Genomic DNA, 27,573 nt, shown 5'->3' with positions numbered 1-27,573 from the left:
GCCTCAGCCTCCCGAGTAGCTGGGACTACAGGCGCCCGCCACTTCGCCAGGCTAGATTTTTGTATTTTTTTTTTTAGTAGAGACGGGGTTTCACCGTGTTAGCCAGGATGGTCTCGATCTCCTGACCTCGTGATCCACCCGTCTCGGCCTCCCAAAGTGCTGGGATTACAGGCTTGAGCCACCGCGCCCGGCCACAAAGTTCTTTATTTTACTTTAGCCTACATTATCAATACTTCATTTTATAGTCAACAATTCTGTGTCTTGTTTAAGTTACTTCTCCAAGTTATAAAATACTGACCTATATTTTTTCATATGGGTTTCAAAGTTTTGTTTTTCAAAGTCTTTAATTTAAATGAAGTTTATTTTGTAATTAGGTGAGGTAGGGATACACCTTCAACTTCTTCCACTTGGAGAAGCATTGTTTTCAGTTCCATCTTTCAGCTCCTTTCTCTACTGATAATATGCCACCTTTTTCTTATTCCCAGGGTCAACCATGTGGGAATCTATTTCTGAGCTCCCTGTGTATTTCTGTTGATCGGTGAGGTGAACTAATACCACTACTGTCTTAATTACTCTAGGTTCATGGTAAATCCCAATAACTAGCAAGGGAAGTGTCCTTCCCTGAAGAAATGTTTTGACTATTGCAGCCCTTAACTCTTCTATCTAGGATTATCACATGCTATGAAAAACACTGTTGAGGTTTTGATTGGAATTATTTTCAATTTATAGATCAATTTGGAAAGAACTGAGATATTATTCTATTAAAATTCCTATTCAAGTCCAGATGAGCTCTCTATTTACTTGAGCCTTCTTTAATATCTCATAATAGAGCGTTAACATTTTCCTTGTAGAGCTAATCGGATTTGCTGTATAACAACCTCAGTGACTTACAAAGTAAGTATTTATTACTAGATACTTAAAGTTCTCTGATACTATTATAAAGAGTATTTTCTCTTTACATTTTCTAGTTGTTTGCTGCTGGTGTATAGAAATGCAGCTAACATTTGTATATTCATCTTATTATTTCAAATAATGTCTGTAGATTATTTTAGACTGATTATGTAAATGACCATACCATCTCCAAATATCAGTCATACCTCACGTAACAATGGGGTTGCTTTCTGAGAAATGCGTTGTTAGGTGATTTTTGTCGTTGTGTGAACATCATAGAGTGTGCTTACACAAACCTGGGTGGTAGAGTCTACTACACACCCAGGCTATATGGTGTAGCCTACTGCTGCTAGGCTACAAATATGTACAGCATGTTACTGCACTGAATACTGTAAGCAACTGTAACGCAATAGTAATTGTGTATGTAAATACATCTAAACACAGAAAAGGCACAGTAAAAATACAGTAGAAAAGATTTAAAAACTGCCACACCTGTATAGAGCACTCACCGTGAATGGAGCTTATAGGACTGGAAGTTGCTCGTGGGTGACTGAGTGGTGAGTGAATGTGAAGGTGTAGGACATTACTGTATACTATTGTAAACTTTATAAACACTGTGTACTTTGGCTACACTAAATTGATCTTTAAGATATTTTTCTTTCTTCAATGATAAATCTTAGCTTCCTGTAACTTTTTTACTTTATAAACTTTCAAATTATTAAACACATTTTACTCTTGTAATAATACTGAGCTTAAAACACATTGTACAACTGTACAAAAATATTTTACTTATTTATTGCCTTGTTCTATAAGCTTTTTTCTATCTTTAATTTGTTTAAAATGTTTTTACTTTTTAAAATTCTTTGTTAAAAACGAAGACATAAATACACACATTACCTTGGCCCACACAGGGTCAGAATCATCAATATCACTCTCTTCTACCTCCGCATCTTGTCCCACTGGCAGGTTTCCAGGGGCAATAACATGCATGGAGCCGTCATCTCCTATGCTAACAATGCCTTCGTCTGAATACTTCCTGAAGGACCTGCCTGAAGCTGTTTTACAGTTAACGTGTTTTTATAAGGAGAAAGAGTATAGTCTAAAGTAATAATTAAAAGTATAGTATAGAAAGTACATAACCCAGTAACATGGTAATTTATTATCAAGTATTATGATCTGTATACCACTGTATATGCTATATTTTTAAAAGGTTGGCAACACAGTAGGTTTGTTTACGCCAGCATCACCACAAACGCATGAGAAATATGTTGTGCTACAACTTTACCATGGCTGCGCCATAATTAGACGATAGAGATTTTTCAGCTTCATTATAATCTTATGGGACTACAGTTTTATATGCAGTCTATCATCGACCGAAAGGTCACTATGTGATTATGTGGTGCATGACTTTAATGACAATCTTCTTCCTCCTCTTAGTCCTTATACTTGTAATTACTTTTTCTTGTCTTGTTGCACTGGTAAGGCTGCCAATGCAATGTTGACTAGAAGTGGTTATAGTGAGTATCCTTATTTCTTTTGTGATTATAAAGATATGCTTTTAATATCCCTATTCAGAATATTGCCTTTTAGATTTTTAAATAAACACATTCTATCAAGTTAAGAAATTTGCTACTTTTAAATAAAAAAACAAATACATATATATGTTAAATTTAATCTAATACTTTTTCTGGTATAGATTAAGATGATTATATGGCTTCCTCCTCCCCTCTTTTCATTTTTTTAGGAGACGGAGTTTTGCTCTGTCACCCAGACTGAAGTGCAGTGGTGTGATTATAGCTCACTCCAGCCTCGAACTCTTGGGCTCAAGTGATCTTCCCGCCTCAGCCTCCTGAGTAGTTGGGACCACAAGTACACGCTATCATGCCCAGCTTTTTCCCCCTTTCATGTTAGTGCAGTGAACTATATTTATAGATTTAATATTAAGTCATCACATATCTGAAATAAACTCAAATTGGTCATAGCATATCACCTTTTGTATACTTTGTTAGATTTGAGCTGCTTGTATTTATTTAGGATGATTGCATCTATATCAGTGAGTAAAGTGAGCTGATAATTTTTTTATAATAATGTCTTTGCCACCTGTAAAACTAAGCTGTAAAACCATTTGATCCTAATTTTTTTGTGTGAATAGTGTTAACCATTGCTTCAATCTCTTTAATTACGATAGTTTATTTTTAAAAACATTTCTGGGCTGGGCGCGGTGGCTCAAGCCTGTAATCCCAGCACTTTGGGAGGCCGAGACGGGCGGATCATGAGGTCAGGAGATCGAGACCATCCTGGCTAACACGGTGAAACCTCGTCTCTATTTAAAAAAATACAAAAAACTAGCTGGCGAGGTGAGCTGAGATCCGGCCACTGCACTCTAGCCTGGGCGACAGAGCCAGACTCCGTCTCAAAAAAAAAAAAAAAAAAAAATTCTGTTATAATTTTTATATTTTTTCAGAGGTGTTTTTAATTTACATGCATATTCCAACAATATTTACAAAAATGAGGCCTTGTAGTTTTTAAGTTTTACACAAAATTAGTTTTGTGGGTTTTATCAGTTGTTTTTAAAGCTTTCCGTATATTATGAATAGCTTCCCTGGTCTTCTTCAACACTGCAAATAGTTTCACATTATGAAGAAATAAATTTAACATCCAATCATTTGGGAGCTAGACATTTCACCTCTTTACAACGGATTTTAATACCTTGAGTACCAGGAGAAGCCCCAGTGATAAACACGTTGTATCTGTTCTTTTATAGTTTCATATGTATTATGCTTTTGAAATTTTTCTTTCAACTTAACTGCTTAACTTGTTATTCTGCATTATTGAATCACCAGTTTAAAGTATTTTGAAGCTATTTTGTTAAGTACATACATGTTTAAAACAGAGATATCAACTTGGGGTGTTGAATGACCTTTTATCTCTAATAATGTGTAAAAGAATAGGACTTAAGATCGTAAGCACTAATAGGGTTGGAAGGGATCACTACATAATGAGAAAAGGTTGGTGTTTGACATATCTTTTTCCATCCTTATAGTTTCAACTTTTGCATGTTCATATTTTTTTGGCTGTAGGTTTCCTTCATTTACATATATTGACAGTACTAATGTATTTGGACCTGGTTAGTGGATAACGGATCTGCCCAGATTCTTGTGGATCCTTTTCAGACATTTTTGCTCAGCCCTGAGCAAAACACACTGTCAGTGTGTTTTTTATTTCTGACAGCAATCACTTGCCACTGTTTAAAATAACTGTCTCAGTCTCCTAGTCCCCCAGACCCTCTGGAGGTCCCCAGGAAGCCTTCATCAGTGAATGGTGGGGGTGAGAACACGGAAGCCATACACAAACACTCCAGAGTTGCTCTTCCAGGTCACCCGGAAGCCACCCCTGCATGTTCATGAGGTGCCTTGCTTCGCCTCATTCCTGTCCATGTTCTGTTTCACCCACTCCATTACCAGTTTCCCCGGGAGCATTTCTTTTGTAAAACATTTATACAAGTATTCTCATCTTACAGTGTGCTTTTGGGGAATCTCAAGACCCACTTTTACAATCTTAGTTTACTATTTTAGTTCTTTTCCATTTTTTCCATCATTTAATTTGTCTTGCTTTTTTGCGGGGGGGATGGGGGATATTGACATCTACGTCTCTTTCACTCCCAAGAAATAAAGCATCTTAGTACACTTTCAAACAACTCCAACTCCTCACTCTTTATGTTGGTAATGTTGGTTTAAAATTCAGAGTTATATAAATACATTTTTGTCTTTTTCTTTAATCTTGCTTTTTAGAGAAAGCAATAAATTTTACCAAAGAATGAAAAACCCAGTTCCTTCATCTATGTCCTGCAGTGTCTCCGGGATTTTTTCTCTTCACTTATATAAATATTTCACCCCTAAATATTCCCAAGTCAGATCTCCGTGTGGCAAACTTCCTGAGGCCTTCTATGCCTGAGAATATCTTATCATGTCTCTGAATTTGAATGACAATTTGTCTGGATATAAAATTCCAGATTCTAAGTTACCAGTGTGTTGAAAACCCTACTTTGTTGTCTTTTGCATCGAGTTGATAGCAAAAGAGATCTAATATCGATGCGATTCTTGGGCTTGTGATTCGTTTTGTCTCTGAAGCCTTCACATTTTTCTTTGCCTTTGTTATTAAGTCATATTACAAAGAGTCTGGTTGTGTTTTCCTTCTCTCGTCTCTTGGACACTCTCCATGAGTTCTTTGAAACAGAAGTCTTTCATCTTTATTTAATCTGGGAAAACTTATCTCCATTATTTCTTCAACTACTTCTTTATCTCCATTTATATTTTCTTTTTGAGATACCTATTATCTGAGTACTACCACCTCTATTCCACTCCATATCTTTTTGGTTTTGTATACAATATTTTTTCTGTCTTTTCCCTTCGCGGAAATTTTTTCCATTTGTCTTCTAATTAATTAATTCAATCCTCCGACACATCCATTCTGCCACTCATCCAATGACAGTGTTCTTTAAGTATTATTTTTGATACCTCATCTTCTGCTTAGTTCATTTTAGTTTACTTGTTCTTGTTTAATGTTACTAATGTTGTCCCTTATCTCATTTAGTATATTTATTGGCCTCATTTAACTTCTTTGTCCTCTTAACGTTTTTGTGTTGGACAGAATCTAAAATCAAGCATGTTACTTTCAGTTTTGAAACAGCCCCTCAAATGATTTATTTCTGTGTAAGTGCATGAACCTGTGATGCTTCGGAGAATCCTCCGGGCTACGTGGAAGCTAAGAGCCCCAGCTTGCCTGAACCCTAGAGCGGGAGGTGCACATGCCCAGAGAGGAGGCCCTGAACGCTACAAATTACAGTCACTGCCCACAATCAGAGAGCTTTATCCCTGTCCCCAGCAAGAAGCATAACTGGTTTTCTTGTAGTCTTTCTACAGATGTTTGTCTTTCTTTTCACTACCGTAGTTGTAATCCTTGCTTCTCCTTCCCGCCATTGTTTATTGATAGCTCTGCCACAGTGTGGTCCAAAGAACATCTGCGTTAAAGTCTCCTTTGGGTGCTTATTAAAAATGCAATTTCCTGGTCTGCTTCAAGCCTATTAATTCAAGCTCTCTAAGCGGAGCCAGGGAAACTGAATGTTAACAAACTATCCAGGAGAGTCACCCAGGTATTAACAATTCAAAATTGTTGTTAGTCCTTATTGTTATTTTTGCCCTTTAGCAGCCTTATTAAGGGAGTTGGAGAACGCCTAAAGTAGGACTAAACTTAAACCGTACGACTTCAAAGAGATTTTAATGTATGATTGATATCATTGGTTTATGCTATGCCTAGACCCCATTAATACAAATCAACAGGGATGAGTCTAGTGTACTTCTTCCAAGGGTCCAAATGACTTCAATAATCTTAAATTAAAAACAAAATTTGAAAGCCCACTAATTCTCATCACGTGCCCTCTTAGCAAACACGTATTGATAGAAAAATAAGGAAAGTCCCTCTTCACACGTGCCCACTTCCCCTTTGACCTTTGTCATGTTTGAAACAGCACAAAAGCTCTCACTAAAAGCTGAGCAGATATCAGTGCCTTGCTTCCTGTACAGCCTGCAGAATCTTGAGTTAAATAGACCTCTTTTCTCTATAAATTGCCCAGCCTCAGGTATTTGTAGCAACACAAAATGGACTCAGATAGAAAGTGTGGATTATTTTGTGTTGATGACTCACACTTTCTAGTGAAAGAATATGGCCAATCAAATGCTATCAAAGGTTATAAAACTGAACTGCAATAAGGAAGCTTAGAGTACCTAGGAAGCTGTTTCTGTGGCAGAAGAGTCCTTTGTTCATGATCCAGAAAGCAGCAGCTTATATTCATTTCAAGAATTTTTCCAGCAGCATTATTCATTATATTCAAAAATAGGAGAAAACTGAAATGCCCATCAGCAGTAGAAAGAATACATTATAGTATATTAGCATTATATAGCAGTGAGAATAAACTCACTGTAGCTCCATGCTACCAAATGGATAGATCTCAAAAACATAATTTTGAATGAAAGAAGGTGGACACAAAAGAATTCATGCTATATGACTCCTTTTACATAATGTTCAAAAAAACAAGGAAAACTCAACTATAGTGTTTAGGAATTCAAACTTAGATGGCAAAACTATAAAGAAATGTAGGGAATTGATTTTCATAAATGTCTCCTCTAGGGAAAACAGAGGATTAAGTCAAGCTCATCCATCACTCCATACTGGCCCTTCCTCGCCAGTGATCTCACCTGTTTATTCCAGCAAAGGAGCTGGAGAAACTGTGCTTGTGCTACATCAACAATTCTCAGTGAATGTCTTGTTGACTGGGAAAGCCATGTGGGTCCTACTTTTCTTTCTTTCATTTCGTAAAGCCATGTCTGACGAGCATGAAGGAGTCCTCCATTTCTTAAGTAACTGAGCACAGGTTTGATGTCAGCAATCAAAGATCTGCCAGGCCTTGCTTATCATGCCTCACCTCTGTTGCCACATGTGTCCCAGGGATTGATTGAATGTGACTATGAGTAGCTGTCCATGCACATCATTTAGTGTCACTTCTAGGACTTGGGGGTTTCTCACTTAAAGTCCTCTTCTGTATCATTTATTTACATATTCAGTAAATAATCATGAACACCTACCTTATGCCAGGCAGTGTTCTGGGTGCTAAATGTATAGTAGCAGAAAAGAAAAAGTTTATGCTTTCATAGAACTTTCAATTCAGTATATGAGATGGAAAGAAAGGTGGACTGTGCCTGTAATCCCAGCTATCCAGGAGGCTGAAGTGAGAGGACTGCTTGAGCCCAGGAATTTGAGACCAGCCTGGACAACATAGTGAGACCCTGTCTCTATTAAAGTTTTTTAAAATTACTGATATAATTTAAGGTAGTGGAGAGTACTAGAAAAAATGTACCAGGGGAAAAAAATAGAAGCAAAAGCACATGGGGGAAATACTACTTTGATATGTAGAGGCCAGGAAAAGCTTCTCTGAAGAGGTAAACACAAACTTGAAGGATATACCATCACAGAGAGATGAAAGTTTTCCATAATTTCCTTGCATATACTATGGTGTGACTTCATGTTTTCACCCACGTCTGTTAGGCTGCTCGGATAAACTGCTTTTTTTTGTCTTTTTTTAACCAGATCTAAAGACCATGTACATTCTTCATAGTTCCTGAATTAAGTATTACCCAAACCATAGCTCATGGGCCACCTACCTGTTAACTTAAAGTCTATGTATGCCTTCACTCTACAACGGCAGGCTTGAGTAGCTGGGACAGAGACCACACGACCCAGAAAGCCTAAAACGTTTATTCTCTGGCCCTTTACAGCAACAGTCCCCAAACTTTTTGGCACCAGGGACTGGTTTCCTAGAAGACAATTTTTCCACCTCCTGGGGGTGAGGGATGGCTTCAGGACGATTCAAGCGCATTACACTTATTGTGCACTTTATTTCTATTATTACATTGTAACATATAATGAAATAATTATACAGCTCACCATAATGTAGAATCAGTGGGAGCCCTGAGCTTGTTTTCCTGAAACTAGATGGTTCCATCTGGGGGTGATGGGAGACAGTGACAGATCATTAGGCATTAGATTCTCATGAGTGTGCAACCTAGATCCCTTGCATGTGCAGTTCACAATAGGGTTCGTGTTCCTATGAGAATGTCATGCTGCCACTGATCTGACAGGAGGCGGAGCTCAGTAATGTGAGTGACAGGGAGCAGCTGTAAATACAGATGAAGCTTCCTTCACTTGCCTGCCCTCACCTCCTGCTGTGCGGCAATTTCCAACAGGCCATGACTGGGGTTGGGGACCCCTGCTTTACAGGAAATAATGTGCTGATCCCTGGTTTAGATAACTGATTTTCAAATTTCATTCTATATAAAACCATTAGTTTTCTTCTAAGCACTTCTTCAGCTGCATTTAACTGGTTTTAATATGATATACTGCATTATCATTTGATTCAAACTATTTTCTAGGATTCGAAGATTCGCTGTAACTTATCCTTTTACCAATGGGTTATTTAGAAGTGTGCTGCTTAATTGCTAAGCTATTGGAGATTTGTCTACTTACCTTTCTGTTCTTGATTTTCAGTTTAAGTTCACTGTGATGTGGTCAGAGAACACAGCCTAAATGCTATCAATCATTTGAAACAATTTTAGCACTTAAATTAGGAGCCAGCACACAATATACTTTGGCAACTGTTCCCTGTGTAAATAAAAAGAAAATCTGATCTGGAACTGTTAACTGCGGTATTTTACATAGTCAACTTGATTACTTTATGCATCACGTTCAAATATTTTATATTCCTGTTGATTCTTTGACTGCTGTTCAAATACTGAGGTGTGTGTGAAAATCTCCAACTATTATTATATGATTTTGATGTTTCCTCATCTAATTCTGTTACATTTTGAAATATAAATTTTGAAGCTATTAGGTGCATATAGGTGAAATATTACATACAGAATATTTTATGATTTTTCTGTTTAATTGGCAGTTTTATTATTACAAAATGTTCTTGTGTTCTTCTAGTGATTTTTCTTGCTTTAAAGTCTATTAACCTGATATTACATAATAATCAACTTTCTTATAGCTATTGTTTGCATGTTGTAACTTCTTCTATCCTTTTACTCTCCATTTCACTGTGTTCTTATATTTAAACTGCCTTTCTTATCAACAGCACATAGTTGAGTCTTGTTTTTGTATCCAGTGTGACAATCTGTCTTTAATTGAAATATTTAGTTATACATATACAATATATATCTGCAGTCTTGCTATTTATTTTCTATTAACTCCATCTATTTTTATTTCATATTTTTTATCTTCTGCCTTCTTTTGAATAATCAGCTTTTTTTGCTATTCTATTATTCTCTTCTATTAGCTATTCTGGAATATTTTAATAATTAGCTAGAGATTCAATACAAACTCCTCATGTACTACAGTCTACCTTAAGCTCCTCATGTACACAGTCTACCTTAAGCTCCTCATGTACACAGTCTACCTTAAGCTCCTCATGTACTACAGTCTACCTTAAGCTAGTTGTTTTTGCCACCTCCTGAGGGTGCAAGAACCTTACAACACATGTAATCAATTCACTGTCCTCAGTCTTTGCGCTATTGCTGGCATGTATTTTTACTTCTGCATGTTATGTATTTCAAATACATCATAATTATTTCTAACAGTTATTTGTTTATATTTTTCAGATATATTTATCCAATCCAGTGCTCTTTCTCTTTCTTGCAGTTTTATGCTTTCATCTGGGATAACTTTCTTTCAGCCTGAAAAGTCTATTTTAAAATGTTTTCTAGAAAAAAATCTGCTGACCATGACTATTTTCAACTTTTTTTGTCTAAAACATTTCTATTTTAAATTTATTTATGAAGAATATTTTATCTGAGTATAAAATGTCAGGTTGGCTGCTTTTTCTCTTTCATGTTTCAGAGATGCCATTCGATTTTCTCCTGGCACCAGTAATTTCTGATAAAAAGCCAGCTGTTAAGTTTTATTGTTGGTCCTGTAAAGGTTATATGTCTCATTTCTCTGACTATATTTAGGGTCATCTCCTTATCTTTGGTTTTCAGCAGTCTGACTGTGGTGTGCTTCAGTGAGGTCTTCTTTTACTCTACTTAAGATTCACCAGTCTTCAGTCTGTGAGTTGATAGCATTCAACAAAAGAAAAGAACAGCAGCTACCATTGAAATCTCCACCTGATTAGACTTAGATAATCCACACGGTCATTCTCTAATATCCATCTGATGTTTGCACAAGCCAAACAAACAAGTTAAGTGGGAGAGGTAGTAGAACTCAACACCCCTATATCTTCCCAATTTTTGGTGGTGGCACCAAACCACTAATATTCCCCTTGAAGCATGGTCTTGCTTTTGGTTTATTTTTTTCGAATAGAGGACTAGGTTCATAGATTTATATCATGAGAGCCCCTCATTCCATGGGTCAGTGGAACAATTGAGGATCTTGTCAGATAAAAAGTACGTCTATTACAACTCACATTCAGGATCCGGAGAATTAACAGGATGGCTCATGGACTTACTGGACCCACTGAGAAATGATGTCAACTGATGTTCACAAGCCCTTATCAGGCTCGAAGGATCAGAGTGTCTTTATGGCTGCCAGGAACTACTACATGTTAGCTCAGTGGCAGCGCCCCCAAATCCCTGAAGGGCCTGGATATTTCCTTTCCCTAGGTGAACAGTCATTCTGTCAAATGACCACATAGCTCCTTCAGGAGGGCTGGAAGGAGAACAGACAGCATGAACTTGGTGGGCTATCCTCAACCGTACCCAGACTCTCCTTCATTCACGTGACTCTGTGTCTATCAGCTGACTGAGGGTTGGGATTTGGCAAGGGCTGTGAATCTCCATTGAGGTGGTTTAAGTCAAACTCTGGTTTACTCAGAACTAGAATTGTACTCATCAAAAAGGACACAGTAAACTGCTTACCTATTTCAGTCCTTGGGACCTCATGACTGATTCGCCTCTGTCAAAGATCCCTATAGGCCAAACTATGCAGATTTCTACTCTAGCTCTTTTGTGCAAGATTTCACCTCCTAAGTTAGACTGGCCTTCTTAATGACTTGAACCGCAATCTCTTAAATCAAAATCTTTCCTTCAAAAGCCACTTTAGTCCAGCTGACTACAAAAGATCATTTAACTCTTTGGTCACTGTGTGCCATGGACCACTGTCCCACTGTCAGCACTACTTAGATACTTACTGTTTTCAAATCCACTTCAGACACTAGTCCCAGATTTCTATTTCTTTAAGGATCTTTTGGCAACAATTCTGTATCAATAATACTTCTTGGTTGGAGACAATAGAATCCATAGTAACTAGTCTAGGCAGGCATGTCAGATGATCCTAGATGACCCTTATGCTCAAGTATTTGCCAGAAGGACACAGAGGACTCAGAAAAGCTGTTATACTCACAGTTATAGTTTATTACAGCAAATGGATACAGATTAAAATCAGCAAAGGGAAACGGTACATGGGATGAAATCCAGGAGAAATTAGGTCCAAGCTTCCAGATATCTTCTCTGCTGGAGTCACGTGGAGATACACTTAATCATCTCTGCAATACTGTGTAACACACATCAAGTAGCTTCCTGTTTGGCAATACTTCATAAGTTTTGCCATTATTTGAAGATAACCCTCACCTTGGTGTCCAGGGTTTTCACAGGTATTACTGGTCAGTCACATAGGCATATAGTACCTGTGTGACTTCTATTCCAGCCACCACTGCAAACCTCTCCTCTCCCCGCTGGCTCCTAAGCCAAAAACAGGCATTTACCATAAATCACTTTGTTAGGATGAACTTATCTGGTCAAACTGATACAGCATGACCCACAGCCTCAGGTATATATAACTCTCTTATCAGGCAGGCTATTTCAGGGTCTCAGAGGTTAGTCAGGGGCTAGTCAAGGACCAATCCTGAAGGCAGGCCTTTTTTTTTTTTTTAGACAGAGTCTCGCTCTGTCACCCAGGCTGGAGTGCAGTGGCGCGATCACGGTCCGCTGCAAGCTCTGCCTCCCGGGTTCACGCCATTCTCCTGCCTCAGCCTCCCGAGTAGCTGGGACTACAGGCACCCGCCACTATACTTGGATAATATTTTGTATTTTTAGTAGAGACAGAGACGGGGTTTCACCGTGTTAGCCAGGATGGTCTCGATCTCCTGACCTCGTGATCCGCCCGCCTCGGCCTCCCAAAGTGCTGGGATTACAGGCGTGAGCCAAAGCAGGCCTTTTTTTGGAACCTACAGGGTTTGACCAATCCAGCACTGCTGAGTTAACCCTTTCCTGTGCAGCAAGAAAAGATTTATTTAAAAAAAAAAATTGGAAACATCATAGTGTAATCACAAGGGATGAAAAGACAGCCTTTAGGTTTTATTTCTGAGAACATTTCCCAGAACCATATCATAAAACTGGCCTGCTAAGGAAGATGTTGTCTCTGATAACCCAGAACAAGGTTAAATCGCTTGTGGTTTACGGTTTTCTATATGAGAATGCCCTGGTTCTTATGGAAAACATGCGGAGAGAAAGCATTACAAAATCTGTAACTTATGACCAACAGGTCCATAGCTGGAGACAACAGATGAATGGAGAGATAGAACAAATATGGCCAGATACAAACCACCAGGACATCTAGCTAAAGAAAATATGGGTATTGATTATACTATTCTCTAAACTTTTCTTTAGGTTTAAAAAACGACCAAGAAATACGGAAGCACAAACAACTATGGCATGTTTCATATGAGAAGTATTTGACATAAAAGAGAAATTGGGAGGTTGGGTGTGGGGCTCATGCCTGTAATCTTAGCACTTTAGGAGGCTGAAGTGAGAGAATCACGTGAGCCCAGGAGTTCAAGACCAGTGTGGGTAACATAGGGAAACCTAATCTCTACTTAAATACAGATATAAAATAAATGGGGAAAAAAAAAGAGAGAGAGAAATAGGAGAAAAGCTACTGAGAGCTAGATAGTAGGTTTAGTAGGTTTGAAAGGCCTGAAGAAGTTCTGGCAAAAGGACTTCTAGATGTGAGGAAATTACAATCAGGTAATAAAATATAATACTGTTGACACTTGGCACCCATAGTGAGAAATACCACAGAAACATGGAAAAAAAGGAACATATGATTGCCTTTGGGTGTCAACCTTTTGGCTTATTCACAAATGGACCAAAGCAGAGTTTGTTGTAAGTCACTTAAAAAAAGAAATGGCTTCCAGGCCTGCAAGATATAATGGAAGCCTGACATTTCTAAAGAAAAGGGCTAGTCATCTGTGAAAACACTGGATAGAATCAGACTAGGAAATGCTGGCTCTAACTTCCTAGGGGATATTTGCCCAAAAGCTTCAAATACTCTCATTCCCCTGTCAATGATACTTCACAGAAGTTGAATGTATCAGGTACCAACTGTCCAGTTCCTTCAATTCCTGTTCAGTCACTTCCCTTTGTCTAGTTTTCAAGCTTCCTAAGAACCTTCTGTTATGTGCGGACCCTGTGTGTCCTCACAGGGAAAAAGTGCTCTGGTCACATGCATACCAGTCCCTTCCAGCATTCCAGTCCCTGTGGTGGGTACTTTTCAACTTAAATCAATAAAGCGGCATTCTGATTTTATAATTTCATCTCGAGTCTGTTAAAGGTGAGTTTGATTGGTGGGCTGTCTTAAATTGGCTTCTAAGTCTGCAATCATGAGGGCCAGACCTGAACTGTAGGCAGCTCACCAAGTTTGGCTCGTTTGTTCATTTGTTTGTGTGGCAAACGCAATTGGCGGCTGGTGCCCTGGATCTTCCTACGGTATTGTACGCCAGTCCTAGTGTGAATTGCCAGCACCTGCATTTCTCGCTTAGGGCTCTCTCTGACCAGCGGGAGCTGCTGTGTCCCAACCACGGCAAGCCAGCCAGATGACGGTAACAACATTATACACTCACGGGATAATTGTGAAGTGTGTGTTCTACACTGACTCCCAGAGTTCAACAGAAGTAAACTCCAGTTGCCCAAAGTGGGCACTTGATTGATAATACACCCTTTTTTTTTGCTACCTCCCTTCCCTAACTCACTTACTTCCTTACCGGTGTTTCTAGGGATCACCTCCCAAATAAATTACTTGCACTCAAATCTTTGCCTCGAGATCCGTTTCCGGGAGAAACACAAACTAAGACAACTTCATCCATTCATTCATCATTTATTGAGCTTAATCAATTATTAATAAGTCCTTAAGGCACAAAATAAGTCCTTAGCAACATGTTATTTCTTTTCTCATCACAATATTATCCCCTTTACAAATGAAGAAATTGAGGTTGAAATAAATAAAGTAGCTGGTTCAGTATCACATAAATAGGACAGAGTGACAGAAAGGACTGATGCAGATGAAGATGGCTGGGACTCCCAGATGATCAGTCTTGAATGGAACAGTATAAAAAAGGAGTTTTCTGCTGGGGCAATAATTTGAGAATACTATAAGATTGCTACGAAGCAATGAAAAAAGGGATTACTGAATGACTGAGGAAACATTTCAATAAAATATATTTTTGAAATTTTTGTTTTCTAGGAAAGCAACACGCTATAATAAGAGCGCACACAAAAACACGCACACACATACACCTGTGGGTTTAAATCCTAGCACTACTAGTTTTTAGGTGTGAGACATGGGCAAGTTGCTTACTTTCTCTAAGCTCAATTTTCTAATCCATAAAGTGTATAATATTCAAGATTGTTGTATGAATTAATGAGATTTATTTTAACAACTGGCACCTAATGAGTGCACAAATTTAATTTGCAGAAATGTACTGTCCTCTCAGGAACTTTGTGGTAGGTACTGAAATATGGATGCAATCAGTACTATGCTTACCAGTAACCTAAAAAAAGAAGCAATATAAAATATTTATGTCATAAATGATATCTATATGACTATCTTTAAAAATATTGGTCTTTCCGTATGTAGTATGCTAATTTAATGTTACAAAATAAAAGTAAAACCAACCATTTTAATAAGTTAAGCTTTAAGTACAAAATTTTGTTGGAAGCAATGCCAAAGAGTCCACATAGTAACATTTATCATTTTGATAACAAAATTTTGTGTTCTGTATGTGGACCTCAAGCAGTACTAAAACAAAATAGTGTATCAATTATAAATGGTACTCACGATTCTTCCCTAATCAGATTTTTTTTGAGTTGAGAGATTCTGAACAAAAACAGTAAGTGTAGAATGTCTGTACCATCTTTAATACTAAGATTTAATTTAATCAATGCATTTCCTTAGATTTAAAAATCATTTTGTTAGAGTACGTGTTAGAATCAGTATATGTATTTAAAATGGAATTAGAGATATGGATTGTAGTGTGAATGACTTCAAATAACTCAACTGATGCACATGTCACAAGGAAACATTTCTAAGGCTGCTTCATTGATTCAAGTGGAACTGTTTTATTCAGAACAGCTCAGATTAGCAGCAGCAGCAGCTGGTGTTCAATGAAATGCTTTCCTTTTCCACCTACTCTCCAGCTGGGTTAAGACAGGCACAAAGAGATTGGGATGACCAAGGTCAAAGCATGATTTGATAGACTTCCAGGTTTTTGCTCCATTAACTTCTTGTGTAGTCTTGCCTATAGAGGCAATGAATGAAATTGGTGGTTGAAAAAGTCATAGCTTTAGAAGGACTTCATAGATCATCTTGTTCAATATCTTAATTTTATACTTCATATACCAAGGTTCTAATTAAAATACTTTATTGTTGCATATTTAGTGGAAGTGACAAGAAGTTAAGATTTCTTACATTTATTTCATTTGCCTGATTTTTCTGTTCCCACTGAATTGTATAAGCAGGCACCACTGCACCTTGTATCTCTACTTGACATAGCTGAGAAATGAAACATTCAAAGATACACTACTTTATTACATGTCAGCTCAGTAAAGGGGTCTCCTGTTAGACATGCTGGTCTCAGTTCTTAACTTTTATGCTCACAAAGCCTGATTCACTCATTCAAACCTTTTTTGAGGAGTTACCGGGTTTTAGCCATTGAGATAGATACTGAGGACACAAAAAGTCAAGGGTGCTCTCCTCTCTCGAGCTTAAGGGAAGACAGAAGTGCTAAGCACACACATCGAGTGTGTAGAAGGCACACAGAGGCATAAGCAATGACCCTGCTTGAGTAGATCTGAAAGGCTTCTCAGAGGAGGAGCTTGAACTTATCTAAAAGGTAGAATAAACTACATGCAAAAGAGCTCCAAATGACTCTCAAGTGTAAGTCATACTGCCTATGCAATATATTCATGTGGGAAGTGGGAGATGGGGCTGGAATGGAGGCAGGGACCACATCCAACGGGCCCTGTTTTTGGAGTTTAGACATTATTCAGAAGGCCATGGTGAGCCACTGATAGAGTTAAGAAAGGCAGCAAGGTGATAATACATGTTCCTTAAGAAAACATACTGTGATGAGGACACTTGGCAGGAAAGTAGCATAATATGAACCAGCACTCTATGAATGTTGGGGTTAAAATAGTGAATGAGGTAATATGATCTTATCCTTCTGGAACTTACAGTCTAGTGCAGAAACACTACGGGTCTAAACACTAAGGGTCTAAATTAAGGTAGTAGTGGAAATATACAGAAAGAAATGGATGTTATGATAATGATGAAGATAATATTGCTTATTACCATTTACTGAACACCTCCCATGTGTCAGGCACTAAACACTTCACATGCACTATCTTTGTCCATTCTCCACACAGTAGCTAGAGTTTCTCTATAGATCTTATCATAACTCTCTCAAACCCTTCCAGAGGCTTCCCACCTCCTTCAGCACAAATACCTAAGTTCTTAGGAAAAGCTACGAAGTCCTCCAGGCTATGACCCACTGTGACTTCTCTGAGCTCACCTTCAACTCCTCCTTTCTCTCCCTAGCCAGTGCCTTGCTAGCTGTTCCTAGATGACTCCAGGCACTTTTCTGCTCCAGGGCCCTCTCTGTCTAGAGGGTTCTTCCCTTTATATTCCCACAGTTCATTCCTCACTTCTGTCAAGCCTCTGATTAAACAAATTCTTTTCAATAAGATCTTCCCTGGCCACTCGGCATGACAGAACTCCTGTAGCATTCCCTATTCCCTTTGCCTTGCTTTATATTTCTCCTTAACATACCATATTCTGACATAATACGTATATGTTGGTTTTCTTCCTCCATGGATCACAAATTCCATGAGGGTAGACTGTTTTTGTTCATTGCTGTATTCTCAGCACTGAGAACAGTGCCGGCACATATCCATTCAATAAATATGTACTGAATGGATGAATGAAGGATTATAATGGTCCTATGAGGATGGTACTATTATTTTTTCCCACTTTCCCAAAGAGGAAACAGATATCAATTGAGATACTAAAGGTTGGATTTCTGGTAACTAGAACTGGGATTTGCATGGGGGGCAGTGGGGGGGGGGGAGCCTGTGTTGAGTTGTACTATGAGCCCAGCATTATTGTAAGAGCTTTATGTATATTAACACTTAATCCCTACAACTCCATTTTATAGATGAGGAAACTAAATCAGAAAGGGGTTTACAATCTTGCCTGGAATCTCTGCACTTGCAAGTTGGGAGCCTGTGATCTCAGCCACTTTGCTTCACTAATTCTAAGGCCTATTCTTTGGAGAGATACAACTTTGTCTCTTAATTGCCAGGAGAGTGAGGGAGGAAGAAATCTAGGATTACTACCATTATTATTATTGGGGACCGCGATAGATGGTAGAGTCACCTATCAAGTCAAAGAATGTAGGATGAGTTGGTTTCTTCTCTAACTCTAGACTTCCACATCCAACTGCCTCCTGATATCTTCGCTTGGATATTAAGACACACGCTCAGCTGCAGTTAAAGGGATTTAGAATAACCATGGTAGATCATAGAAGTTAGTTGTCTTACATCAGAGTTGACCTGGTTCACAGGACTTGCTCAATGAAGTCCTCAGGGCCCCACCTTGTTGCTCTGCAATCCCTAGAATGTTTCCCAGTGTCTTAGTCTGTTTATGCTGCTATAACAAAATACCTGAGACTGGGAAATTTGTAAGGAACAGAAATGTACTTTTTCACAGTTCCAAAGGCTGGGAAGTACAAGATCAAGACCCCCAGCAGGTTCAGTGTCTGGTGAGAGCTGCTGTTTCCAAGGTGGGACCTTATTGCTATATCCTCTGGAGGGGATGAATGCTGTGTCCTCGTGTGGCTAAAGGGATGGAAGGGCAAAAGAAGGCCTAAGCTAGTTCCCTCCAGTCCTTTCACAAGGGTACTAATCCATCCATGAGGCAGCGCCCTCCTCATGATTAAATCAGCTGCTAATATCATCACAATGGGGATTAAGTTTCAACATGAATTTTGAAGGGGACACCATCATTCAAACCACAGCATCTTCCAACATAGTTTACTACTCCAACTATTTAATACATACATTCATCAGAAAAGGACAAAAGAGAGGGCAAGTGACACCCAATTCCTTTTAGAAAATGATCTGGAAGTTGCATACATCATTTCTTCTCACATCCTACTGGCCAGAACTTAAGCGATATGTCCACACTTACGGTGTATTATAGGCAACCATGTGTCTGGCTAGATGTTCTATTATCATGAATGAAGAGGAGAATGCATAAGAGTCAGCTAGCAAGCAGTTTGTACAAGATACCCAACAGGTATCTCAAATTTAACATTACCAAAACTGAATTCCTGCTTGTTCTCCCAAAACCTGCTCCTTTGCACTGTTATCGCAAACTCAGTCCATGGTGGAAAACAGAACAAACTCAGGGGTTTGATGTTAAACGTGTTAAGCTTGAGGTGCCTGTAGAACACCCAGTACAGGTTTCCAATAGGGGGTTGAAGATTCTGTGTCTGGTGCTTCTGACTGAGGTCTGTGTTCAAGATTCAGGCTTGATTCCTGACCAAAATAAGTGACAGAAGAGTATATGTAAATGGTACTGTTCAAAGATTATAACATGGTAGCAAAGAGAACCAAGGATGGGGAGGGAAGAGTCTGCACAGGAGACCTGAGAAAGAGCGGCCGAAGACACGGCAGAAGAGCAGAGAACGTAAGGTGACAGAACCAAGGGAGCAGTTTCCAGGAGGCAGTGGTTAGCAGTGTGGAAGGCTGCAGAGAGGTCAAATGTTGTGAAAATTGAGAAGCAACCTTTCAATTTGGCCATTAGGCCATAGTGAAATTGACACAAGCAATGTATACAGTAAAATGGAGGGAGCTGCTAAATTTCTGTCGCTGAAGAGGAATTCAGAAGGTAATAGCAATCCAAGTATAGACAGTTTTTCTAAATAGAAGGAACAAAGTAGAGGGAGAATTCATGAACAGGAGAGGGAAGGATTAAGGGAGTAAGAGTCTTGAGTCAATCTCTCTTCCCTCAAGAAATAAAAACTACCTGTAGAAAGGACAGAAGGATGGCTTCTATCTTAAGACTCGAGGTCAGAAAGATCCACATTTAGACAGGTCTGTAGGGATGAGGGTGGGGGGTATGTATGAGTTCGTGCCTGCTGTGTGCAATACTAAACAATGATACATACACCACAACCACCACCACTACTAAGCACCAACGTTTATTGAGCACTTTATATGCCAGAAGAGTGTTCTTCATGGAGCTAAGCTTGCTTAACAGTATTTCTTAAATAATGGAAGCTATTCATATATTGAAAGCTTAGCATTTTTCAAAGGTTGAGTGTGTAACATTTGGATGTGGCCTAAAAATAGCAACAGTGACTTCTATCCCAGCATATCTGAATTTTGTCTCTTCCACGCTCTTGACTTACTTCTGATCCTGGGGCATGCTGAGCAGTAAAAAAAGTTGTTTTTGCATTTTGATTCATCTGCTATGACTGGCATCGGTAAGAAATCTTCAGCAATAAAACAGCTCTGTCAAAAACAACTTCAGCAGCAATTCAGGGCAAAATGTTTCCTTTGAAAAAAATGTGTGTTGGCCCGATGCAGTGGCTCACGCCTGTAATCCCAGCACTTTGGGAGGCTGAGGCAGGCGGATCACGAGGTCAGGAGATCAAGACCATTCCGGCTAACATGGTGAAACCCCATCTCTACTAAAAATACAAAAAATTAGCCTGGCCTGGTGGTGGGTGCTTGCAGTCCCAGCTACTAGGGAGGCTGAGGCAGGAGAATGGCGTGAACCCGGGAGGCGGAGCTTGCAATGAGCCGCAATTGCACCACTGCACTCCAGCCTGGGCCACAGAGCGAGACTCTGTCTCAAAAAAATAATAATAATAAAATAAAAAGTTTGTTAGTATTAGCACATATTAGTAGGTATCCCCCATGATCAATGAAGTGTTGGGTTACTCTGAAAAAGTGTCCAATCTTACAGGTGTGACTTCCTCTTGAACCACAAGTTCTTGAGGGCAGGGATAGAGACTGTTCATCTTTTATTGTTTCCCAAGGTCTGGAACATAAATAGTAGTTCAAGTAGTCCAACGTATGACACACAAATAGTTCTGGGTAAACATTAGCTCAAAGTTTGCTCAAGGCATTGATGCAGATGTTTATACAATTAAATTGTTCTTTTTACTGTACACTTGAAATGAGAAAATTACTAGAAACCACTGGGTCTCATTTTGACAAGGAAAGTCTGAAGAAATCACTGTTCACTTAGTAGATACAAAGTTGTTTTTCTGGGAAAAACACACCTGGAAAAAAAAGAAAAGTGGGTCTGATATGGGAGAATTTTTTTTTCCATATAAACAGATATACAGGGAAGATATACAGGGAAGTGGAACACTACTAGTATCTTAAGGATTCCTGAAAATATTTATGTTAAGTTTGATTAGCAAACATTTCTAAATTTGAAAATGGATAAAGCAAAAAGCACAGTGAGGTACTGAAAGAAGTCTAATACTAATGTCACACATAAGAATACACATTTAAAATTAACGAACTAAAAGGGATATAGGTAATTACTCCAGATTCCTAGGAAGAATTAAGATCCTCCTTGATCTCAGTAAAGCAATGAATAGTCATTCTGACATCTAGCTAAAAGCAGACTTATTTCCCTTCGGTCTTTAATCTTTTTGCAACTCAAGGATTTCTGCCACACTTTGATACACCAGGCCATTATAAAATTACACCTCATTTATTGACAATTTCTACTTAAAAGGAAGAATACCTAAAAGTATCTCCATATGCTATAGTAGAAATGGTATGCTTTAATTAGTCTAACAATAAAGTCCTTAAAGATTTGCATTCTTTGTTGCCTATTTTGAAAACTTGCAAAGATACATTTTTATAAAGATTATGATTTTTTTTTTTTGGGGACGGAGTCTTGCTCTGTCGTTCAGGCTGGTGTGCAGTGGTGTGATCTAGGCTCACTGCAAGCTCCGCCTCCCGGGTTCACGCCATTCTCCTGCCTCAGCCTCCCGTGGAGCTGGGACTACAGGCGCCGTCACCACGCCCGGCTAATCTTTTTGTATTTTTAGTAGAGACAGGGTTTCACCGTGTTAGCCAGGATGGTCTCGACCTCCTGACCTCGTGATCTGCCTGCCTCGGCCTCCCAAATCTGGGATTAAGATTATGTTTCTTACTAGTCCTTTCCATGAAATATAACAGCAAATAGTTTCCAAATGAGAGGAAAAGAAAAGTGAATAACGAGCTGAGTTAAAACATCTTAAAACAGAATATGGCTTAATACTATCATTTATAATCAGTTGTCCTAGAATAACTTAAATTCTTCTAGCTTATTGTTGTTTTTTCGATAGTTGATTATAGTTGTGAGGCGGGATACACACACACACCCACACTATAACAAAGATTTTCTGAGACTGACAATTAAAAAATAGTGTTGGCCGAGCACTGTGGCTCATGCCTGTAGTCCCAGAACTTTGGGAGGCTGAGGTGGGAGGATCACTTGAGGCCAGGAGCTTGACATGGCAAGACTCCATCTCCAAGTTTAAAAACAAAAATAAATGAAAAAAAGATACATTGCTATGTATGACTGTTGATATAAAAAATGTGAATACTAGACATGGCGACTCACATGGTACTTCAAGGGCTTATCAACAAAGTTGCTAGTCGTAACACTATGAATTGTTAATGATACTGTTTTGGCTTTGCTATCAAGTGTTGTAAAGCTATATATACACATACATACATACATACATACACACACACACACACACACACCTTTTAAAATAAAATGGTGATCCTGGTACTAAATATGACTTTAAATGGATTTAATTTTAATTTTAATGGCTTGAACTAGGTTCATCTGTCATAGGGATCAAAATTAGCCTCTATCCCAGCTGGGGTCAACCAGGGAGCCACTTTTCTTAACTGACAACCTACTGAACGTCAACAACTGCAGGAGACGGGACTTTACCTTCGTCTCCGGTAAACTAGTTGACACATCCCGTGTTGGCAAGAGGCCTAAGTAGATGACCTTGGTCCTCTAAAATCTGGCCTGCACTCCCAGGGCACCCCTGCAACACCTATAAAGACAGCTCCAGATAGAAAAGGGTTGGGGTGGAAAAGCTAATAACGGCAGGCACCTGCCCCGCCTCGGGGCTGGGGGCTATTCCTGCGGTTTCAGCTGACTTTCGGAGCCATTCGTCTCCCAACAAAGTCGGAGGCGTTCCTGGGCTGGGTACACCAAGGGGCTCTGCCACCCTCCTGGGGGGGTGCCCAGAGGGCTTCCGGATGTACCAGGTTTATTCTTTCGGGTCACAGCACCAACTAAAAGGAGGGATTACCCTTTCTGTCCAGTCGCAAGATGGCGACCGACCCTGGTGGGACTCCGAGGGGCCGCGGGCCACCTCCTCTTCCCAATGGCCCGCGCGCCAGCGGCGACGGCAAGCGGGAGGGAGGCGGAGCCGGCGAGGGAAGGAGGGGCGGAGCGCGGCGCCCTCCCGCGCGTCTTCGGCCCGCCCCACGTCCCCGCGTCCCGGCCTGGAGCCCTCGCCCGGCCGGGCGGCGCGCGCTGCCTGCCGGGATACTCGGCCCGCCCAGCCAGTCCTCCCGTCTTGCGCCGCGGCCGCGAGATCGGTGTTTCTCCCAAGATGGTGGCGCTGGGCTCGGGGTGACTACAGGAGACGACAGGGCCTTTTCCCTTCGCCAGGACCCGACACACCAGGCTTCGCTCGCTCGCGCACCCCTCCGCCGCGTAGCCATCCGCCAGCCCGGGCGCCCGCCATCTGCCGCCTACTTACGCTTCACCTCTGCCGACCCGGCGCGCTCGGCTGCGGGCGGCGGCGCCTCCTTCGGCTCCTCCTCGGAATAGCTCGCGGCCTGTAGCTCCTGGCAGGAGGGCCCCGCAGCCCCCCGGTGTGGACAGGCAGCGGCGGCTGGCGACGAACGCCGGAATTTCGGCGGCTCCGGCGCCCCCTTTCCCGGCCTCGTTTTCCGGATAAGGAAGCGCGGGTCCCGCATGAGCCCCGGCGGTGGCGGCAGCGAAAGGGAACGAGGCGGTGGCGGGCGGAGGCGGCGGGCGAGGGCGACGACGACCAGTGAGGCGGCCGCCGCAGCCCAGGCGCGGGGGCGACGACAGGTCAGTGTTGCCGCGGCCTGCGCCAGGCGGCGCTGGCTCCCCTCCGTCACTCGGCCGGCCTTCGGGGCCCGCTGTGGCGAGGTCGGCATCCCCCTTCCCCGCCCCCCGCCGCCGAGGCGAGTGTTTGGGGGCGCGTGGTCCGGAGGGGCTGGTGCCAGAAGTAGGCCCCTGGTGGCCGGGGCTGCTGCAGTCTTAACTGTCAGTCCTGGCTGAGCGCCGGCGGGAGGGTTTTGTCGCCCGAGGGGACGCGAGCGGGCCCGGGGCGGGGCTGGACGTGCGAGGCGTCGAGATTTGGGCCTCTTCGGAGAGAGGCTCGTGGAGCCAGCCGGGGCCCCAGACTGGGAAGGGCAGGCCCTTTCCTTCAAAGGGGAGCTCTTTCTCGGCGTTTTCGAGGTTTTGGGCTCTCTTGGGGAAGACATATTTAGCCGTGTGCTTGGTGGGTTGGGGTTTTGGGGGTGGATTGATGGGAAGGGAGGGCGGAGGAAGTGGTATGTCAAGCCCAAGGGTTGTGCGCACAGATTACTCATGTGTTGCCGTCCACCAGGATTTCTGAAGTTGAACGTGAGTTATTGGCTTTGCCAGAGGCTGCTGTGTTATATGCAGACCTGCATGCAAGCAGTTGGCCTTTTTTTTTTTCCCCCTTTTCACTGTAGAAAATGAAAAGGATGCTTTGCTCATCTTAGTGGTAAAGGCTTTTGTTGGTAAAGGTAAAATTGAATGTACCAAATGCCTTAGTCCGTGAAATTTTAAAAATAATTTTAATACACTGGTGAAGCTTGGCAAGCGTGAAAGAGAATTTAGCGTCCAAATTTTTTAATGACTTTTTATGGATGTGCTAAATTAGTAACAGTACAAAATCTGAGATAATTAAGAGGGTGCTGTTGCAAATGTAAACTAATAGCATATGGGGTTTGCAGTGCATAGTTAACCTCAATCATGAAGGAATATGGATATGACCCGTAATTTTGGATCATTTCACTGCCTGCAATGTTGAGAGAAGCAGCAAATTATTACAGAGTTTTTTGGGAGACGACTTAAAGTTTAAGAAATACAACTGTTGAAAGTTACCTGTCAGAGACACAAAGATACCCAATCAGTCTTGTGGAATAAATTGGACAAGTGGGGTAAAGTGTTTGTCTTACACTTCTGATCAATAAGTACTCTTACTTAAGAGGTGATTTGGTAAATCATGTGAAATTTAGAATTTAGGAGAGATAAGAAAGTTTTGTCTTGGTATGTATAGTGGAAATAGCTTTGAAATTAGATCCTGTTTTTAAATCTGAGCTACTTACCACATTTTTAGTGAAATGAATACAATATTAATGATGTGACTGATAAGCCCTAAGGATGACCAGAAACTCTTTTAAGAAACGCTAATAGTCTGGACCAAAAATGAAAAGAAAAAGCTTCAAGAAATAATTTGCAATGTTTGTGTATTTATAATATACACAGGAGAAATACAAGAACAGAATATGAAGAGGTAACTCATAATCTTTACAAAATTAGAATGTAAACTATGCAAGTCTTACTGTGTCAATATTTATTAACCTGCATTAGTTTGCTAAGTAGTATGCTCACCATCCTCTGGACATTGCCCCTGTCCCTGAGGAGCTTAACTTTATACAGAGATACAAAATACTGTGTTTTGATTTCCTTTCAGAGGATTTATAAGCTACTTATGTTTTATCTGTCCTAAATTCTGCCCTTTTTTTTTCATGGCTGAAAAAACAACTTCCTAAGAAAGACACGTACTAGTCACAGGTGTGGGGAAAAAGTGTTCTCATCCCACTTGTCCAGTCCATTTAACAGTATTTATTGGGTACCTACAGTGTCTTTGACATGTAACATGTAATCAGTTGTATTTCTTAAACTTCAGATCATTTCTATTTCAATCACCTCCTTCTCCCCTCCAAAAACATTTACTGTGTAAACTGTGATAATGCACTGTTTCTCTCGGTGTCAGTGGAATGATCCAGATTTATAGGTCATAGCAAAGTTTTTCATCCCAAGCTCTTAAAATGATTTTTCCAAATGTCCATTTTCTTAAATGACTGCTGATGTTCTCCAATCATGTTACACATATTTTGTTTAGACCTATAATTGTACAGGTCTAAATGTAGAAACATTACATTATGTACATATGCAGCTGCTGAAAGAAAGTTAGTTTTCTAATTTTTAGATCGGGGTGAAGACAAACTTCTAGAAGTGATCTTTCAGTAAAATACTGGCTGAAGTCTTAGGTGCTCTTTTTATGCTGGTTCAGTACAAAAGTTTTTTTTGACTGGTTTTGAGTTTTCCCCTCACTGCCAAATGTAAGGATAAAATGTAGTAACAAGACATCTTGGTATGTATGGTGGTAATGTCTTTGGATTTCGACCCTACTTTTAATTCTGACCTTATTAATCTTGGTAAGCCACAGTTTTGTCATCTGTAAAATGGATTGGTGAAACTTCCCCAGAGTCGTGAGGCTTAAAGTATGTAAAACGCCTAACACGCAGGCACTCAATAAGTATTACCTTAGAAATCTTCCTATCCAGTTTTTCTGAGTGGTCTGGAAGCACTTTGTATATAATGGACTACAGCATGTTATCCTTTATATTGTTTGTTTCTTTTCTCATTAGCTATGAACTCTTTAAGGCCAGAATTCCTAGTGTTTACCAGAGAATGTGTTACTAGATGTCTTAGTCTGTTCTGGCTACTATTACAAAACACCGCAGACAGCGTGGCTTATAAACAACAGAAGTTTATTTCTCACCATTCTGGGGGCTGAGAAGTCCAAGATCAAGGTAATGACAAATTTGACATCTTAGTGAGGGCCCTCTTCCCTTGTTCATAGACGGCTAGCTGTCTTTTCACTATAACCTCATGTAGTGGAAGAGTAGAGGGGGCTCTATAGGGCCTCTTTTATAGAGGCATTAATTCCATTAATGAGGGCAAAGCCTCCCAAAGGCCCCACCTGTTAATACTATCACGTTGGTGGTTAGGCTTTCAACATGAATTTTGGGGGACACATTCAGACCACAGCACTAGAGCAGTCATGAATTGGTTATTGGTAAATCAGTAAATGATCAACTAACATTGATTAGGCTCCTCCTGTGGCTTCTATGAGCTGAGCTAGGTACAGGCGCCACAAAGACAAGAAAGATGTCTGTCTTTTTGAATGCTTATATTTGAGTGACTTTCTCACATTCATGTGTGTGTGTTTGTGTAAAACCCCATCACATAATGGAACTTCATTCTCCCATGCCCTTCCAATCTAAGAGCAGTTCTATGAACTCAATACCTCCTACCCACCAGCTGCTCCTCTGAAAATTTACTTTTCTACTCATTTTAAAAAGTTCAACCCTCTAGCACATGCATTATTACTTCATGCCTTGGTCCCAGCCCATCACCCCAGTATCTGGCACGTAGTGTATTAGTATTTGTGTGTGTTTGTGTGTGTGTGTGTATGTATATAGAATTTAAAATTTTTGTCCGGGTGCGGTGGCTCACGCCTATAATCCCAACACTTTGGGAGGCTGAGGTGGGCGGATCACGAGGTTAGGAAATCGAGACCATCCTAGCTAACTCGGTGAAACCCCGTCTCTACTAAAAATACAAAAATTAGCCAGGTGTGGTGGCGGACACTTGTAGTCCCAGCTACTCGGGAGGCTGAGGCGGAAG

General features: G+C 40.4%; 2 protein-coding genes across 10 annotated transcripts in view; one reads left to right on the top strand and one right to left on the bottom strand.

Moving 5' to 3' along the window:
* Positions 1–13,416: 13,416 nt before the first annotated feature.
* LOC117070980 (serine/arginine repetitive matrix protein 1-like) lies at positions 13,417–24,399 on the bottom strand. 2 transcript variants are annotated; one of them, XM_033190790.1, is made up of 2 exons: positions 23,573–24,399; positions 13,417–19,307 (listed from the first exon to the last, which is right to left on the bottom strand). In XM_033190790.1, the coding sequence occupies exons 1-2, from the start codon at positions 24,327–24,329 to the stop codon at positions 19,288–19,290; spliced, it is 777 nt and encodes a 258-aa protein (XP_033046681.1). In that variant the 5' UTR covers positions 24,330–24,399; the 3' UTR covers positions 13,417–19,287. The 2 variants fall into 2 exon arrangements, with proteins under 2 accessions (XP_033046681.1, XP_033046680.1); XM_033190789.1 differs by lacking the exon at positions 13,417–19,307 and adding an exon at positions 20,543–21,061.
* Positions 23,348–27,573, top strand: part of UBE3A (ubiquitin protein ligase E3A) — a 102,179-nt gene continuing 97,953 nt past the window's right edge. For 4 of the 8 annotated variants that reach the window (XM_033190768.1, XM_033190765.1, XM_033190770.1 and 1 more), the window contains exon 1: positions 23,775–23,910. The gene's annotated coding sequence lies outside the window, so the exon portion shown is untranslated. Of the gene's footprint in view, positions 23,911–27,573 lie in introns of all 8 variants that reach the window. The other 4 variants (XM_033190759.1, XM_033190764.1, XM_033190761.1 and 1 more) reach the window with 4 other exon arrangements.

The sequence above is a fragment of the Trachypithecus francoisi genome, unplaced genomic scaffold, assembly GCF_009764315.1.
Source record: "Trachypithecus francoisi isolate TF-2019V2 unplaced genomic scaffold, Tfra_2.0 Lachesis_group3, whole genome shotgun sequence".
Lineage (NCBI taxonomy): Eukaryota > Metazoa > Chordata > Mammalia > Primates > Cercopithecidae > Trachypithecus > Trachypithecus francoisi.
The sequence above is the reverse complement of the archived record's forward strand: the minus strand, read 5'-3'. Positions and strand labels throughout refer to the sequence as shown.